The sequence below is a fragment of the Cherax quadricarinatus genome, chromosome 14, assembly GCF_038502225.1.
Source record: "Cherax quadricarinatus isolate ZL_2023a chromosome 14, ASM3850222v1, whole genome shotgun sequence".
In the NCBI taxonomy this organism is placed as follows: domain Eukaryota; kingdom Metazoa; phylum Arthropoda; class Malacostraca; order Decapoda; family Parastacidae; genus Cherax; species Cherax quadricarinatus.
This window is the reverse complement of record NC_091305.1, coordinates 11,084,081-11,103,663: the sequence shown is the minus strand read 5'-3', so window position 1 is coordinate 11,103,663 and position 19,583 is coordinate 11,084,081. Positions and strand designations below refer to the sequence as shown.

Genomic DNA, 19,583 nt, shown 5'->3' with positions numbered 1-19,583 from the left:
TTTTTAGCAGTTCAGCATTTACTGTGTCTGTTAATATGGTTGGGCTTGGGTGAGAAAAGACATAGGTTGTGTCATCTGCAAATAAAATGGGTTTAACCCATAAATGGTCCAAACGTATATATACGTTTATTCAACATTTGAAAGTATGTAAAAAAAGTAGATCTTCTTTTTGTTTTTTTACATTTGAAAATGTGTAAAAAAACTTTGATCTACTTTTTTTTTGTTATATTTGAAAATATGTAAAAAAAACGTAGATCTACTTTTGTAGCACTACACATTTGAACGTAGATCTGCTTGGACCGTTACGGGTTAAGGAGATTAGATGCATTTGGTAGGTCATTGATGTAAATGAGAAAGAGAAGTGGGCCAAGAATGCTCCCCTGTGGAACTCCAACAAGAAAAGGTTGTGTAGTGGAACAGGCTCCATTTATGTATACATACTGGGTTCTATTGTTAAGATAAGATTTTAGGTAATCGAGAGAGTGTCCTCTGACCCCGTAATGTTCCAGTTTTTGGTGCAAAAGGTCATGGTCAACTGTATCAAAAGCTTTTCATAAGTCTATAAACAGTCCTGGGGGAATTTCATTTTTCTCGAGTGCAGAGTATATTAGTTCCAGCATATGTATAATAGCATCATTAGTACTTTTTTTGGTCTGAACCCAAACTGACAAGGGTTGAGTATGTTGTGGGATACAAAGTAGGAGTAGACTTGTTTGTGTATTAATTTTTCGAAGATTTTAGATAGTAGGGGCAGATTTGAAATAGGCCTATAATTGTTCAATTCACTTGGATCCTTTGAGGATCGGGGTGACTCTTGTTGTCTTGAGTATGGATGGGAAGGTGGAAGATTCAATGGATTTGTTACAAAGAGTTGCAATAATTGGTGACAACACATAAGAAGTTTTTTTTATACATGAATGGAGGTAAGTTATTTAGGTCTCCTGTCTTTTTCTTTAGTGTTTTGATGAGTAACTGCATGTTGCTACCAACAGTAACAAAACCTACAAGAGTTACAGAGACTAGTGTTTCCCTACTTGACCACATCTGGACCAACACCATATCCCCTTTAAAATCAGGCATAATTACAGATAATACCACAGACCACTACCCTACTTTCCTCATAACAAATCTTGGTAAATTACCCCAAGACACTACTAAAGTCACCTTCAGACTTCACAATGAGGCAGCCATTAATAACTTCACAACAGCAGTAACAAACATTGACTGGCACACTGAGCTAGAAATCTATACAGATATTGACGAATGTATTAATAATTTTCTAAAAAAGACCCAATACCTCTATAACAAGCACTGCCCTAAAAAACTAAACAGATGACAGCTAAGAGACTGAACAGTCCCTGGCTAACACCCAGCATTCTCAAATCCATAAATACAAAACACCGATATGAAAAACAGTACAGAATGGGTCACATAACCAGAGACCAAACAAAACGTTACTCGTCAATCCTAACCAGCCTGATAAGAAGGGCAAAAAAATTGTATTATGAGAACAGATTATCCAACTTACAAGGTGATATAAAAAAGACCTGGAAAACCCTATCAGAAATTCTAGGAACAAAAAAGATATCACGAAATAGCGAAATAAAATTAGCAAAATCAGATGAACCCCAACTCCCGCCAACAGAAACAGCAAACAGACTCAATGATTTCTTCTCCACTATAGGACAAAACCTTGCCAATAAAATCCCAAGCTCAGATACCCCACCAAATGACTACCTCACTGGCAACTACCCGAACACACTGTTCCTAGCTCCGACTAACCCATACGAAGTCTCCCTTATTATCAACGCACTAAAAAACAAGGCAGGAGATTTAAATACCTTACCATCCTTTATATACAAAAAAGTGTCACAAGTGCTATCACCAATCATTGCAACACTCTTTAACAAATCCATTGAATCCTCCACCTTCCCTACAGTTCTCAAAATAGCAAGGGTCACCCCGATCCATAAAGGAGGAGACCAAACAGAGTTGAATAACTATAGGCCAATATCCAACTTACACCCTCTCTCAAAAATCTTCGAAAAATTAATTCATAACCGAATCTACTCCTACCTCATCTCCCAAAACATACTCAACCCCTGCCAATTTGGATTCAGGCCTAATAAAAATACTAATGATGCTATTATACACATGCTAGAACATATATACATGTACACTGAAATAGAGAAAAAAGAAGTCCCACTGGGGATCTTCATTGACTTACGTAAAGCTTTTGATACAGTTGACCATGACTTGCTCCACATAAAATTGTCACACTATGGTATAAGAGGGCACTCCCTCAACTACCTCAAGTCATACCTCAGCAACAGAAGCCAATATGTGTACGCAAATGGGGCAAACTCTTCCGCACAACCAATTACAGTTGGTGTCCCACAGGGAAGTGTCCTTGGCCCTCTTCTCTTTCTCCTATACATAAATGACCTACCAAATGCTTCGCAATTACTCAAACCCACACTATTTGCAGATGACACTACATACGTCTTCTCTCACCCGAGCCCAGTCACGCTAGCCAATACTGTAAATACCGAATTACAGAAAATATCTACCTGGATGAGGACTAACAAACTTACACTAAACATTGACAAAACCTACTTCATTCAGTTTGGTAACAGAGCTACAGATGTCCCTCTTAACATAACGATAAACGGATCACCTATCACAACGCTAACAGAGGGAAAATTCTTAGGAATCCACCTTGATAATAGACTCAAATTTCATACACATATACAACAAATTTCTAAGAAAATTTCCAAGACCGTAGGCATACTATCGAAGATACGGTACTATGTTCCACAGTCAGCCCTCCTGGCCCTATATCACTCTCTTATTTACCCCTATCTCACCTATGGAATTTGTGCATGGGGCTCAACAACAATTAACCATCTCAGACCACTAATTACCCAACAAAAGGCTGCAGTTAGAATGATAACAAATTCTCACTACAGGCAGCACACTCCACCAATATTCAAAACACTAAACCTACTCACCATACAAAACATCCATACTTATTACTGCACCTATTACATACATAGAACACTTAACTCTGATATTAACCCTCCCCTCAAACATCTCCTTGCCAACCTCAACAGAACACATGACCATAACACAAGGCACAGATCACTCTTTGATGTTCCTCGTGTCCATCTCACACTATGCAAAAACTCAATGCACATAAAAGGCCCTAAAATCTGGAATTCATTACCTGTAAATATAAAAGAAACACTACCTGTTTATAAATTCAAGTCTCTTCTCAAAGATCACTTACTCACTCAAAACCAAATAAATACTGAATAACTGAACCTTATAAATTGTATATCCTAAATGTTACTCACAATTATATCACACAAATGTTAAACCTAGGACCCAATCTAACTTTGTTATTTTTTTAAATACACTACCTAACAGAATACTCCATTCGACTGAATGTACAGCAATGTATGCAACCATATGACCTGTCTTTGTAATACTCATTTGTGCTTTATAGTTATCTGTTTACAATAATGTTTTATCACTGATTTCATCATTGCTTAGTTAATCTTAAGTTAATTTTAAGCCAGCCCGTAATGCTATGCATATAAGTGGCTTTGGCATGCTGCTCTTACCTGTATTTTTTTGTACCTCTGTATGTATGCTAAAATTACTAAATAAATAAATAAATTGAAGAATTGCTGCACAATTTTATGTAACACGTTGTATAATTAATTTAACTTGGTTCAGTTTGTGGGAAAGAAAAAAAAATCTCTTTTGCTCAAGTGACCGCCTTGTTGTGGAGCAGCCGGGGAGCCATCCCCTACCACTCCCCAACACCACCCCACCATCCCAGCATACGTAATTCATATGTGTCCAATCTTTCTCTGCTACAAGGCAGCTGTGTTTGTAAGTTGTGTTATGATATTTTAATTACTATATCTTGTATCTGCTAAGCAATCATGACACCCAGTAGCCATACTAGTGTTGCTGAAAGTGGCACGAAGAGGCATAAGCATGTGAGTCTTAGAATTAACAAAGATATTAGACAAGAGATAAAGTGTAGCCATAATTGAAGTGTTACTTTGTACACAGAAAGAGAGGTTAACATGAGTTTGTGTGACTGACTGAATGACTGGCTTTCTGAATGACTGACTTACTGAATGACTGACTGACTGAACTGACTGACTTACTGAATGACTTGACTGACTTACTGAGTGACTTGACTGACTGACTGAATGACTTGACTGACTTACTGACTTGACTGTAATAATAATAATATTATTATTATTATTATTATTATATTATTATTATTGCTGAGAAGAAAAAGAGAATGATTTCCATGGAATTAAAGCATGAAATCATAGATAAACAAACGAGGTGTCCAGGTTTTGGGTTGAGGGGGAAGAGGGAGGGGGAGCTGGCTCATAACTCAGAGCAAAAAATTGACCCAGGGACGGCTCGTATCTCAAAAAACTCATTAGTTGGGACACTCATAAGTCAAGGTTCCACTGTAATCGTGGAATGAAAAATAAGTGTTGCATGGATTCCCTGAAAGGGAGCGGACGAATTTGAAAGATAATTATTCAATTTTATTGGTTATTTTTAAGAATTGTTTATATTACAATTGAATAGTTTTACTCTCTTGCTCACATTATTCTGCAGTTAAACACTTTTCTGTAACAAAAGATTCCTGTACAATCTTTTAGTCATAAGATTTTTCATGTATACACAATATCTTAGTTATTATTAAAGGCTGGCATTTAAATTTTATGTTAACATTTGTTGTTATATTGTTATTTCATTGATTTAAAGTTATAAAAAGTGTCTTTAATTTTATGTAATAGTCAGTACAGTATACAGTATGAATATTCCCCAATGTTTTATATGATTATTTTGCATTTTCCCCAATCTTTTGTATTATTATTTTGCATCATGTGGCTGAATAACTTGATTGAAAATATTTCCTCAGCAGGTTTGCTAAATGACTATCATTTTTTCACAACTAACCCACAAATTAGAGATGAAACCAGATGGTGCTGCAGTGTACCCCAGACTATTTCCAACTCTCCTTACTTGATAATGGCTCAAGGTGGATCGAAATATCATCAGAATTATTCCAGACACAGTATAACGATTTTTATTGAATTTGTCTTTATACAGGGGTCGCATGGAGTGATCTATACAAGTGAATACCGCCTGTCACAGCCATACTGCTTGACCTTTCAAGTTCATATGCATTCTTTGGTTGGCCAGAATGGTGCTCTGAATGTTTTTAATGTAGGTGAAGGGAATATTGATAATGGAGAACTGCTTCTGCATATTAAAAAAGATTTTGGACCAGATTGGGTCACAATACAGGTAGGATGATTTAATAAAATTTTAGGTTTATTTTAAGTCTGTATGTTTAATTTGAAAAAGGATATTTTTACCTCCAACTTGTAGGATCTTCATAGAAATTTTTCAAATGATAAGTATTCATGTGTCAAGAATAATTGTGGTAAATTATAACTTTATTAAAGGATTTATACTCTTCTAGAATTCTGTAATAATAATGATATATTTGTTACTGTCCTTCTGTAATATAATTGTAGTATTATCTTATTAATTTAATATTTCCTTAACTATCCACAAAAGTATATGTGGAAGGTTATTTGTATCATATTAATTTGTTGGTCTTTTACCTGTCATTTAAATGGGTGAGCCAGGAAGTGGGTCTGTTTGAGGAGCAGGTGGTTTAATAATGTGATGAAACATTTGGTAATAGTTTCCACAGCTGCATAACATGTTTTTCTGGTCTTACATTTTGTCCATTCAACTGTGATACCAATATTAAATGAACTAGCATTTCACAAAAATATAATATCCAGCTATGAATCATAAAGTAATATATATTAATTTTTTACTTATCAGCTAATTAAAGATGACTTGAAAAGTTATAAATGATATACCAGTCCATCTTAAAATAAAGCACTGATTACACGCACTTCTTGAAATCCAATTTATTTTCGTTATACTGTACTGTTTATTCAAATCTTTCATTATTATGTAGGTAGAGTATATGTAATGAGATTATTTGATGGTACTAGTTTTCAATTTTTCAGCTTGACATGGAGCCATCAATGAAGCCTTTTCATCTAGCTTTCCAAGGCACCATTGGTGATCAGACAAATAACGTTTTCTCAACTTTTGCTTTGGATAATGTAAAATTGACTCCGGGTATGTGTAACTCACCTGCATCATGCACATTTGATGATGGACTGTGTTCTTGGTACTCTAATGAGAACATGGGTGATATAGAGTGGCAAATTGCAGGTCCAGGAGAAGCATCCCTTGACACCAGACCTTATTCAGATTCTACTCAAAGAAATAACTTGGTAAGAGCTTTAATTATGTATGTAATACAGTGGAACTTAGGTTTTCGCATGTTCCAGTTATTGGACAGTTCGGTTTTAGAACTGTTTTTTGTGCGAAATTTTGTTCTGGATATCAGACCTGGTTCCAGACATCGGACGTATCAGACACTGCCACTCTGTGTCTCAGTCTGCCTCTGTCAGTAGTCGAGTGAGCATTACTTCGCACGTTCCAAAACATTTTGCAATAATCCATTGTTTTTTGTGCTTGTTTATTCATTGTGACTATGAAATAAGCCACCATGGGCCCAAAGAAAGTTCCTAGTGCCTGCCCTTTGATAAAGAAGGCGAGAAACATGATGGAATTGAAGGAAGAGATTATAGAAAAATACAAATGTAGCATAGGTTTAGCCGAGCTTACCAGGATGTATGGGAAGTCGAAATCAACAATCTTTTCCATCCTGGCAAAAAGAGTAGAAATCAAGGAAAAACTGTTAGTGGGGGATACTTTATTTATCATTGTTTTGTCTATGTAAAACTATATTTATTTTTTAAAAAATGAATTTTTTTTGTGAATATTTTTGGGTGTCTGGAACGGATTGTATTTACATTATTTCTTATGGGAAAAATTTATTCAGTTGTCGCACTTTTTGGTTTTAGAACAACCTTCTGGAATGGATTAAGTTAAAAAACTGGAGTTCCACTGTACTTACAATTGTATTTATAATTGGCAGCTTATACTGTTTATGTTGATCATTTATCTTTCTCTCAAGACTGCTTAATGCTTTTAGATGACTTTCTATTATTTGGCTTTTCAGAAATGGGTAAGAATGCCTACACTTACGACATCTTTGTTGAAAATATTTCTGTATTGGGACCTTAACCCTTTGAGGGTTGACAGGCCCTCTCCGAGATTCGTTCTCAGGGTCAGCCAAATTTAAAAAAAAAAAAAAAAAAAAAATTCTTATGAAAAGATAGAGAATCTTTTCCCGATCATAATGACACCAAAAGTATGAAATTTGATGGAAAGCTTATGTAATTATGCTCTCGCGAAGTTAGCAGTCTCGAAGATGTTTAACCCTTTCAGGGTCCAAGGCCCAAATCTGGAGTCACGCACCAGTGTCCAAGAATTTTCAAAAAAAAAAATTTGTTATTTTTTCTTATGAAATCGTAGAGAATCTTTTTGTGAAGGTAATAAAACAAAAAGTACGAAATTTGGTGGAAAATTGACGAAATTATGCTCTCGCGAATTTTGATGTGTCAGCGATATTTACGAATCGGCGATTTTGCCGACTTTGACTCCCATTTTAGGCCAATTACATTATTCCAATCAACCAAATTCTTAGCTATTTCACTAGTATTACTTCTATTCTATCGATTGAGCACAAGAAATTGCCAAGTCAACTGTTTCAACTACAAAATAAAGTGATCGGAAATTGGTAATTTGGCCAATTTAACACAAAGTTCAAAATATTCCAATTTCAAAATAGGGTCCAGAATGAACAATGTAGGCATTCCTGGCACTAAACTAACATTTCCTCTGTTCATTAGTTATGTTTTGAGGCTTTACAAATAAATTCTATTTTGACTTTTTATTCACATAATGAATTTTTATTCACACCAAAAAATAGAAGATTTACTGTTATGCAATACTGTAATAATTGTATAAATATCATCACCATATTTGTGAATGTATATTAGACCCACCAGCTGACGTGTATTAGACGTGTGAGGTCGTTTGTTTACTCTTGAATATCGGCAAAAATTTAACATTTCTGCTACTTTGAGCTCAGTTTCAAGCCATTTCCAGTGCTAAAACCAATTAAAATCATCTTTTTTTCTATAATATGTCTTCCATTCTATCAAATGAGACCAAGAAATCGCAAATACAACTATAAAAAACATACGAAAAAACACTGCAAAGTTGCTGTTTTAATCGAAAAATCATGATTTCATTTTTTTTCTCTCATTATACACAGTGTGCTGCAGGATCTGTTTTATGTGGTGCACACATACCACATAGATGTATTCTCTCATATCTAGGCCCAAATGTACCACTCACAGTTCATCAGAGTGAGCTGAGCTCATGGCGTAGATCTACGGTTTGGACCCTGAACGTAAAACCGTAGATCTACGGGACGGACCCTGAAAGGGTTAAGCATCGGCGATTTTGCCCACTTTGAGCCCTATTTTTGGCCAATTCCACTGTACTAGTCGACAAAAAACATAAATATTTCGCTAGAACTCCATTTTTTATATCGAATGAGTGCAAGAAACCACCCATTTACCAATTTAAACTATCCAGTACAGTGGACAGAATTTAGCAATTTTCCCAATTTCACACAAATTTCAAAAGATGCCAATTTCCGAATAGGGTCCAGAATAAACAAGAAAGACATTCCTGGCACTAAAATGACATTTCCTCTCTTCATTAGTCATGTCCCAAGGCTCCTCTTACATTCTTTTGCTTTCCACATTGAATTTTTATTCTCACAAAAAATAGAAGATTTACTGTTATGCAGACTACTGCATTAGTGTAAAAAATGGTATAAATAATATTGGCGCACTTGCAAAAGAATATTAGACTCACCAGTTGATGTGTATTGGACACTTGGCATGATTTGTTTACTTTTGAACTTTGGTAAAAATCGAATATTTCTGCTACTTTGAGCTCAATTTCGAGGTACTTTTCATTGTAAAACCAGTCAAAATCATCTCAATTTCTGTAATATGTCTTCCATTCTATAAAATGAGACCAAGAAAACTAGAATACAATAATAAATACCATATGAAAATACAGTGCAAAGTCGCTGTTTTATTCCAAAAACACGGTCAAAGTTTTTTTTTTCTCATTATGCACTGTGTGCTGCAGGATTTTTTTTTATACTGTGCACACTGACCACATAGACCCATTCTTTCATATGTATGCCTACCAGCTTTCTCCCACTAGATTTGAGGGCGCTAGAATTTAGGCGTACTAGTACGTCAAAAACCCTGGGTCGTAAGCCGTACTAGTACGGCCGAAACCCTCAAAGGGTTAATTACTCCAAATACATGAGGAATATGTGAGAGTATAGGCTGTATACAATATATATATTTTTTTTTTTTTTTTTTTCAACAAGTCGGCCGTCTCCCACCGAGGCAGGGTGACCCAAAAAAGAAAGAAAATCCCCAAAAAGAAAATACTTTCATCATCATTCAACACTTTCACCACACTCGCACATTATCACTGTTTTTGCAGAGGTGCTCAGAATACAACAGTCTAGAAGCATAAACATATAAAGATACACAACATATCCCTCCAAACTGCCAATATCCCAAACCCCTCCTTTAAAGTGCAGGCATTGTACTTCCCATTTCCAGGACTCAAGTCCGACTATATGAAAATAACCGGTTTCCCTGAATCCCTTCACTAAATATTACCCTGCTCACACTCCAACAGATTGTCAGGTCCCAAGTACCATTCGTCTCCATTCACTCCTATCTAACACGCTCACGCACGCTTGCTGGAAGTCCAAGCCCCTTACCCACAAAACCTCCTTTACCCCCTCTCTCCAACCCTTTCGAGGACGACCCCTACCCCGCCTTCCTTCCCCTATAGATTTATATGCTTTCCATGTCATTCTACTGTGATCCATTCTCTCTAAATGACCAAACCACCTCAACAACCCCTCTTCTGCCCTCTGACTAATACTTTTATTAACTCCACACCTTCTCCTAATTTCCACACTCCGAATTTTCTGCATAATATTTACACCACACATTGCCCTTAAACAGGACATCTCCGCTGCCTCCAACCGTCTCCTCGCTGCTGCATTTACCACCCAAGCTTCACACCCATATAAGAGTGTTGGTACTACTATACTTTCATACATTCCCTTCTTTGCCTCCATAGATAACGTTTTTTGACTCCACATATACCTCAACGCACCACTCACCTTTTTTCCCTCATCAATTCTATGATTAACCTCATCCTTCATAAATCCATCCGCCGACACGTCAACTCCCAAGTATCTGAAAACATTCACTTCTTCCATACTCCTCCTCCCCAATTTGATATCCAATTTTTCTTTATCTAAATCATTTGACACCCTCATCACCTTACTCTTTTCTATGTTCACTTTCAACTTTCTACCTTTACACACATTCCCAAACTCATCCACTAACCTTTGCAATTTTTCTTTAGAATCTCCCATAAGCACAGTATCATCAGCAAAAAGTAACTGTGTCAATTCCCATTTTGAATTTGATTCCCCATAATTTAATCCCACCCCTCTCCCAAACACCCTAGCATTTACTTCCTTTACAACCCCATCTATAAATATATTAAACAACCATGGTGACATTACACATCCCTGTCTAAGACCTACTTTTACCGGGACGTAGTCTCCCTCTCTTCTACACACCCTAACCTGAGCCTCACTATCCTCATAAAAACTCTTTACAGCATTTAATAACTTACCACCTATTCCATATACTTGCAACATCTGCCACATTGCTCCTCTATCCACTCTATCATATGCCTTTTCTAAATCCATAAATGCAATAAAAACTTCCCTATCTTTATCTAAATACTGTTCACATATATGCTTCAATGTAAACACCTGATCTACACATCCCCTACCCACTCTAAAACCTCCTTGCTCATCCGCAATCCTACATTCTGTCTTACCTCTAATTCTTTCAATTATAACCCTACCGTACACTTTTCCTGGTATACTCAGTAAGCTTATTCCTCTATAATTTTTACAGTCTCTTTTGTCCCCTTTCCCTTTATATAAAGGGACTATACATGCTCTCTGCCAATCCCTAGGTACCTTCCCCTCTTTCATACATTTATTAAACAAAAGTACCAACCACTCCAACACTATATCCCCCCCTGCTTTTAACATTTCTGTCATGATCCCATCAGTTCCAGCTGCTTTACCCCCTTTCATTTTACGTAATGCCTCACGTACCTCCCCCACACTTACATTCTGCTCTTCTTCACTCCTAAAAGATGGTATACCTCCCTGACCAGTGCATGAAATTACTGCCTCTGTTTCTTCCTTAACATTTAAAAGTTCCTCAAAATATTCTCGCCATCTACCCAATACCTCCATCTCCCCATCTACTAACTCCCCTACTCTGTTTTTAACTGACAAATCCATATTTTCCCTAGGCTTTCTTAACTTGTTTAACTCACTCCAAAATTTTTTCTTATTTTCATTAAAATTTCTTGACAGTGCCTCTCCCACTCTATCATCTGCTCTCCTTTTGCACTCTCTCACCACTCTCTTTACCTTTCTTTTACTCTCCATATACTCTGCTCTTCTTATAACACTTCTGCTTTGTAAAAACCTCTCATAAGCTACCTTTTTCTCTTTTATCACACCCTTTACTTCATCATTCCACCAATCACTCCTCTTTCCTCCTGCCCCCACCCTCCTATAACCACAAACTTCTGCCCCACATTCTAATACTGCATTTTTAAAACTATTCCAACCCTCTTCAACCCCCCCACTACTCATCTTTGCACTAGCCCACCTTTCTGCCAATAGTCGCTTATATCTCACCCGAACTTCCTCCTCCCTTAGTTTATACACTTTCACCTCCCTCTTACTTGTTGTTGCCACCTTCCTCTTTTCCCATCTACCTCTTACTCTAACTGTAGCTACAACTAAATAATGATCCGATATATCAGTTGCCCCTCTATAAACATGTACATCCTGGAGCCTACCCATCAACCTTTTATCCACCAATACATAATCTAATAAACTACTTTCATTACGTGCTACATCATACCTTGTATATTTATTTATCCTCTTTTCATAAAATATGTATTACTTATTACCAAATTTCTTTCTACACATAGCTCAATTAAAGGCTCCCCATTTACATTTACCCCTGGCACCCCAAATTTACCTACTACTCCCTCCATAACATTTTTACCCACTTTAGCATTAAAATCCCCAACCACCATTACTCTCACACTTGATTCAAAACTCCCCACGCATTCACTCAACATTTCCCAAAATCTCTCTCTCTCCTCTACACTTCTCTCTTCTCCAGGTGCATACACGCTTATTATAACCCACTTTTCACATCCAATCTTTATTTTACTCCACATAATCCTTGAATTAATACATTTATAGTCCCTCTTTTCCTGCCATAGCTTATCCTTCAACATTATTGCTACTCCTTCTTTAGCTCTAACTCTATTTGAAACCCCTGACCTAATCCCATTTATTCCTCTCCACTGAAACTCTCCCACCCCCTTCAGCTTTGTTTCACTTAAAGCCAGGACATCCAGCTTCTTCTCATTCATAACATCCACAATCATCTCTTTCTTATCATCTGCACAACATCCACGCACATTCAGACTTCCCACTTTGACAATTTTCTTCTTCTTATTCTTTTTAGTAATCTTTACAGGAAAAGGGGTTACTAGCCCATTGTTCCCGGCATTTTAGTTGAATTTTACAACACGCATGGCTTACGGAGGAAAGATTCTTATTCCACTTCCCCATGGATATAAAAGGAAAATTAATAAGACCAAGAACTATTAAGATAAAATCAAAGAAAACTCAGATGAGTGTGTATAAATAAATGTAAAGATTACTAAAAAGAATAAGAAGAAGAAAATTGTCAAAGTGGGAAGTCTGAATGTGCGTGGATGTTGTGCAAATGATAAGAAAGAGATGATTGTGGATGTGTGAGTGTGGTGAAAGTGTTGAATGATGATGAAAGTATTTTCTTTTTGGGGATTTTCTTTCTTTTTTGGGTCACCCTGCCTCGGTGGGAGACGACCAACTTGTTGAAAAAAAAAAAAAAAAAAAAAAAAAAAAATATATATATATATATATATATATATATATATATATATATATATATATATATATATATATATATATATATATATATATATATATATATATATATATACATACATGTATAGGGGCTGAAAACAGTAGAAGTACCAGTAGTAATGGAGTTAGGTGCTGGATGCCATAAGAGGAAAAGAATTTTTATTATAGCTTCATCACTTTGTAGTTTCTGGAAAGCATGTTCTGAGATCATCTGGGCTAAGCCTGTGGAAATACTATTAACTACCACCTTTTGAATGATGGTGTTGGAGGTGGCAATGAACGATGCTTGAAGGCAGTGGAATTGCTTCAGTTCTTGTTCCCTGAAATCAGTTTAGCATCTTTGTAGTGCATTAGATGTCCCTCACTGTTGCTGTGTATGACACCTGTTACTAGTGTCATTTCTGCCACTGGCATATTTTTTTTTTAACACAATGGCCATCTTCCACTGAGGCAGGGTGACCTAAAAAAGAAACACTTTCACTATCATTCAACACTTTCACCATCATTCACAAATAATCGCTCTTTGCAGAGGCACTCAGATATGACAATTTAGATGTCACTCCAGACAGCCAATATCTTCAACTCCTCCTTTAATTAACATGAAGGCATTGTACTTCCAACCTCCAGGACTCAAGCCCAGCTAACCAGTTTCCCTGAACCCTTTCACAAAATATTACCTTGCTCATACTCCAGCAGTTCATCAGGTCCCACAACAATTCGCTCTATTCACTCCTATCTGAGATGCTCACACATGCCTGCTGCATGTCTAAGCCCATTGCCCACAAAACCTCTTTTACCTCTTCCCTCCATCCTTTCGTAGAATGACCCCTACCCCTTCTTCCCTCCACTGCAGATTTATATACCCTCCAAGTCAATCTGTTTTGCTCCATCCTCTTTAACCCTTTGAGGGTCGACAGGCCCTCTCCGAAACTCATTCTCAGGGTCGGCCAAAATTAAAAAAAAAAAAAAATATTTTCTCTTATGAAAAGATAGAGAATCTTTTCCCGATCATAAAGACACCAAAAGTTTGAAATTTGATAGAAAACTTACGGAATTATGCTCTCGCAAAGTTAGCGGTCTCGGCGATGTTTACGCATCGGCGATTTTGCCCACTTTGAGCCCCATTTTCGGCCAATTTCACTGTACTAGTCGACAAAAAACATGAATATTTCGCTAGAACTCCATTTTTTCTATCGAATGGGTGCAAGAAACCACCCATTTATGAAATTCAACTATCCAGTACAGTGGTCAGAATTTAGCAATTTTGCCAATTTCACACAAATTTCAAAAGATGCCAATTTCCGAATAGGGTCCAGAATAAACAAGAAAGACATTCCTGGCACTAAAATGACATTTCCTCTAGTCATTAGTCACGTCTCAAGGCCCCTCTTATATTCTTTTGCTTTCCACTTTGAATTTTTATTTTCACAAAAAATATAAGATTTACTGTTATGCAGACTACTGCATTAGTGTAAAAAATGGTATAAATATTATTGGTGCACTTGTGAAAGAATATTAGACTCACCAGTTGACGTGTATTGCACGCTTGGCACGATTTGTTTACTTTTGAAGTTTGGTAAAAATCGAACATTTCTGCTACTTTGAGCTCAATTTCAAGGCACCTTTCATCGTAAAACCAGTCAATATCATCTCAATTTCTGTAATATGTCTTCCATTCTATAAAATGAGACCAAGAAAACTAGAATACAACAATAAATACCATACGAAAATACACTGCAAAGTCGCTGATTTATTAAAAAAAAATGGCCAAAGTTTTTTTTTTCTCATTATGCACTGTATGCTGCAGGATTTTTTTTAGACTGTGCACACTGACCACATAGACCCATTCTTTCATATGAAGGCCTACCAGCTTTCTCCCACTAGATTTGAGGCCGCTAGAATTTATGAGTACTAGTACGTCAAAAACCCCTACTCGTAAGACGTACTAGTACGACCAAAACCCTCAAAGGGTTAAATGACCAGACCACCTCAACAACCCCTCTTCAGCCCTCTGCATAATACTTTTATTAACCCCACACCTCTTAATTTCCACACTACGAATTCTCTGCATATTGCTTACACTGTACATTGCCCTTAGACACGACATCTCCACTGCCTCCAGCTTCCTCCTTGTTGCAGCATTTACAATCACATAAGAGTGTTTGTACCACTGTATTCTCGTACATTCCCTTCTTTGCCTCCATGGATAACGTTTTTTGTCTCCACAGATACCTCAGTGCACCACTCACCTTTTTCCCTTTATCAGTTCTATGGTTAGCCACGTCCTTTATAAAACCATCTGCTGACAAGTCTACTCCAAAGTACCTGAACACATTCACTTCTTCCATACTCCCTCCGTCCAGTGTGATATCCAATTTTTCTTTACCTAACCCGTTTGATACCTTCATCACTTAACTCTTACCTATGTTCACTTTCAACTTTCTACCTTTACACACCCTCCCAAACTCATCTACTAGCCTTTGCAACTTCTCTTCAGAATCTCCCAAAAGCACAGTATCATCAGCAGAAAGTAACTGTCAACTCCTATTTTGTATTTGATTCGCCATAATTTAATTCCACCCCTCTTCCCTTGCATAATCTTTATTGCACTGCCCATAAGAAAGTGTGTAAACTGATATTTCAATAGAGGGAGCATTAGATATGAACCTTTACTTGGTGAGGTCACCAGTTGAAACAGTGGCAATAGTAGCAAGTGGGATATTGCTTAGCAAAAAGCATCATTTGAGCTAACTCAGTGTTATGTTGTTATCCCCTATTACATTGATAGTAAGGTTCTCACTACATGTTCTAGTGTGGGGTAGCTTTTACATAAAGGCCTTATTAGTCTAGGGTAATACTTACTTCATGATTGATCATCCTCAGTGTCTCTGATATCCTTTCACCAGCCCTCTTCACAGGTTATTTAAACTACTACAATAAAAATATAACTGTATTCTAAATAGATATGTACAGAATATACAATTTCAGCACTCGCATATTCAAAACATAAGCCTGCACACCCCCTCAGCTGCTTTTCTAAGTCAGCCCACATGGTGGATCTGGACAAATTGCCCCTCTTCCTTCTGGACTATCTCTGGACTAACCAGTGATTTGACACACTTTAGGCACCCTGGGTATGATGGCCACAACTTAAGTTATAAAACTCACCCCTGGGGCACACATAATGCCCAAAAAAATAGAAAGGAGGACCCAGAGGTCCTACCAGCTTCAAGACAAGAGAGAGAGGGAGAGGGAGGAGCCTAGCTAAGTTCCTCCCACACCCACCAAAAAACAAAAGACTGCTGCCAAGCACAATTCTCTAGTTACCACAACTCTCCCATGCCTTAATTTAATTCTACAAAAAGAAATACAACTTTATAAACTACTTATTTAAACTGTGTGTGTGTGTGTGTGTCTATAGTATAACCTATTATATTGAGAAAAACAGGCTTGACCCAGCTGCCTTACAGCCATAAGGATGATCTGCCCTTATGACATTTAAGCAATCTTGCCCCCATTAGTTCAATATAATTAGGTATTCCATAGTAACTGTTACTTATATACATCAGTGTGCGTTTGGTCCCATAGTCCCATAACACTCACCAGAAAATATCAGTTTACCTGGAGTTTACCTGGAGAGAGTTCCGGGGGTCAACGCCCCCGCGGCCCGGTCTGTGACCAGGCCTCCTGGTGGATCAGAGCCTGATCAACCAGGCTGTTACTGCTGACTGCATGCAAACCAACATACGAGCCACAGCCCGGCTGGTCAGGAACCGACTTCAGGTGCTTGTCCAGTGCCAGCTTCAAGACTGTAATAAAGTTGGTAGAATTACCTTTTACTTCACATACAGCTTGAAGACTGCCAGGGGTCTGTTGGTAATCCCCCTTATGTATGCTGGGAGGCAGTTGAACAGTCTCGGGCCCCTGACACTTTTTGTATGGTCTCTTAACGTGCTAATGACACCCCTGCTTTTCATTGGGGGGATGTTGCATCGTCTGCCAAGTCTTTTGCTTTCGTAGTGAGTGATTTTCGTGTGCAAGTTCGGTACTAGTCCCTCTAGGATTTTCCAGGTGTATATAATCATGTATCTCTCCCGCCTGCATTCCAGGGAATACAGGTTCAGGAACCTCAAGCGCTCCCAGTAATTGAGGTGTTTTATCTCCATTATGTGCGCCGTGAAGGTTCTCTGTACATTTTCTAGGTAAGCAATTTCACCTGCCTTGAAAGGTGCTGTTAGTGTGCAGCAATATTCCAGCCTAGATAGAACAAGTGACCTGAAGAGTGTCATCATGGGCTTGGCATCCCTAGTTTTGAAGGTTCTCATTATCCATCCTGTCATTTTTCTAGCAGATGCGATTGATACAATGTTATGGTCCTTGAAGGTGAGATCCTCCGACATGATCACTCCCAGGGTTTTGACGTTGGTGTTTCGCTCTATTTTGTGGCCAAAATTTGTTTTGTACTCTGATGAAGATTTAATTTCCTCGTGTTTACCATATCTGAGTAATTGAAATTTCTCATCGTTGAACTTCATATTGTTTTCTGCAGCCCACTGAAAGATTTGGTTGATGTCCGCCTGGAGCCTTGCAGTGTCTGCCATGGAAGACACTGTCATGCAGATTCGGGTGTCATCTGCAAAGGAAGACACGGTGCTGTGGCTGACATCCTTGTCTATGTCAGATATGAGGATGAGGAACAAGATGGGAGCGAGTACTGTGCCTTGTGGAACAGAGCTTTTCACTGTAGCTGCCTCGGACTTTACTCTGTTGACTACTACTCTCTGTGTTCTGTTAGTGAGGAAATTATAGATCCATTGACCGACTTTTCCTGTTATTCCTTTAGCACGCATTTTGTGCACTATTACGCCATGGTCACACTTGTTGAAGGCTTTTGCAAAGTCTGTATATATTACATCTGCATTCTTTTTGTCTTCTAGTGCATCTAGGACCTTGTCGTAGTGATCCAATAGTTGAGACAGACAGGAGCGACCTGTTCTAAACCCATGTTGCCCTGGGTTGTGTAACTGATGGGTTTCTAGATGGGTGGTGATCTTGCTTCTTAGGACCCTTTCAAAGATTTTTATGATACGGTATATTAGTGCTATCGGTCTGTAGTTCTTTGCTGTTGCTTTACTGCCCCCTTTGTGGAGTGGGGCTATGTCTGTTGTTTTTAGTAACTGTGGGACGACCCCCGTGTCCATGCTCCCTCTCCATAGGATGGTAAAGGCTCGTGATAGGGGCTTCTTGCAGTTCTTGATGAAGACGGAGTTCCATGAGTCTGGCCCTGGGGCAGAGTGCATGGGCATGTCATTTATCGCCTGTTCGAAGTCATTTGGCGTCAGGATAACATCAGATAGGCTTGTGTTAACCAAATTCTGTGGCTCTTTCATAAAAAATTCATTTTGATCTTCGACTCTCAGTCTGGTTAGGGGCTTGCTAAAAACTGAGTCATACTGGTACTTGAGTAGCTCACTCATTTCCTTGCTGTCATCTGTGTAGGACCCATTTTGTTTAAGTAGGTGCCCAATACTGGACATTGTTCTCGACTTTGATTTGGCATAGGAGAAGAAATACTTTGGGTTTCTTTCGATTTCATTTATGGCTTTTAGTTCTTTCCGCGATTCCTGACTCCTATAAGATTCCTTTAGCTTGAGTTCGATGCTTGCTATTTCTCTGACCAGTGTCTCCCTACGCATTTCAGATATATTGACCTCTTTTAGCCGCTCTGTTATTCTTTTCTGTCGCCTGTAGAGGGAGCGCCTGTCTCTTTCTATTTTACATCTACTCCTCCTTTTTCTTAGGGGAATAAGCCTTGTGCATACATCGAGTGCCACCAAGTTAATCTGTTCTAGGCATAAGTTGGGGTCTGTGTTGCTTAGTATATCTTCCCAGCTTATATCGGTTAGGACTTGGTTTACTTGGTCCCACTTTATGTTTTTGTTATTGAAGTTGAATTTGGTGAATGCTCCCTCGTGACTAATCTCATTATGTCAGTCTGGGGCTCCGCGCATACATGTCTGAACCTCAATTATGTTGTGATCTGAGTATATTGTTTTTGATATGGTGACATTTCTTATCAGATCATCATTGTTAGTGAAGATGAGGTCTAGTGTATTCTCCAGTCTAGTAGTGATCCTTTATGTGGGTCTCAGTGAAAGCCGCGAACATTGCCTTTGCCTCTGCAAGCAGTCCACGGATGAAAGGTATTTTGTTGTTTGTTGCTGGCTTTAGACCCTGTATATTTGCAAAGAAGAATGTCATCGGACTGGTGGTATTGTTGGTATTGGGGGGAAATTTTTTCCGGCATTAGTATCTGTATCTGTTGGTTTGGAGTGGAGGCCATCGACTGTGGTTCTACTCCAGGAATGACTGGATTTGGTGTACGATTTCT

At 38.0% G+C, this 19,583-nt stretch overlaps 1 protein-coding gene across 2 annotated transcripts in view; it reads left to right on the top strand.

The window, feature by feature from the left end:
- The window catches only part of LOC128698674 (MAM and LDL-receptor class A domain-containing protein 1), a 696,795-nt gene that overhangs the window by 17,423 nt on the left and 659,789 nt on the right, over window positions 1-19,583 (top strand). For both annotated transcript variants that reach the window (XM_070084847.1, XM_070084846.1), the window contains exons 2-3: window positions 5,155-5,352; window positions 6,096-6,368. In XM_070084847.1, the coding sequence (XP_069940948.1) occupies window positions 5,227-5,352; window positions 6,096-6,368 (399 nt within the window). In that variant the 5' untranslated portion in view covers window positions 5,155-5,226. The remainder of the gene's footprint in view (window positions 1-5,154; window positions 5,353-6,095; window positions 6,369-19,583) is intronic.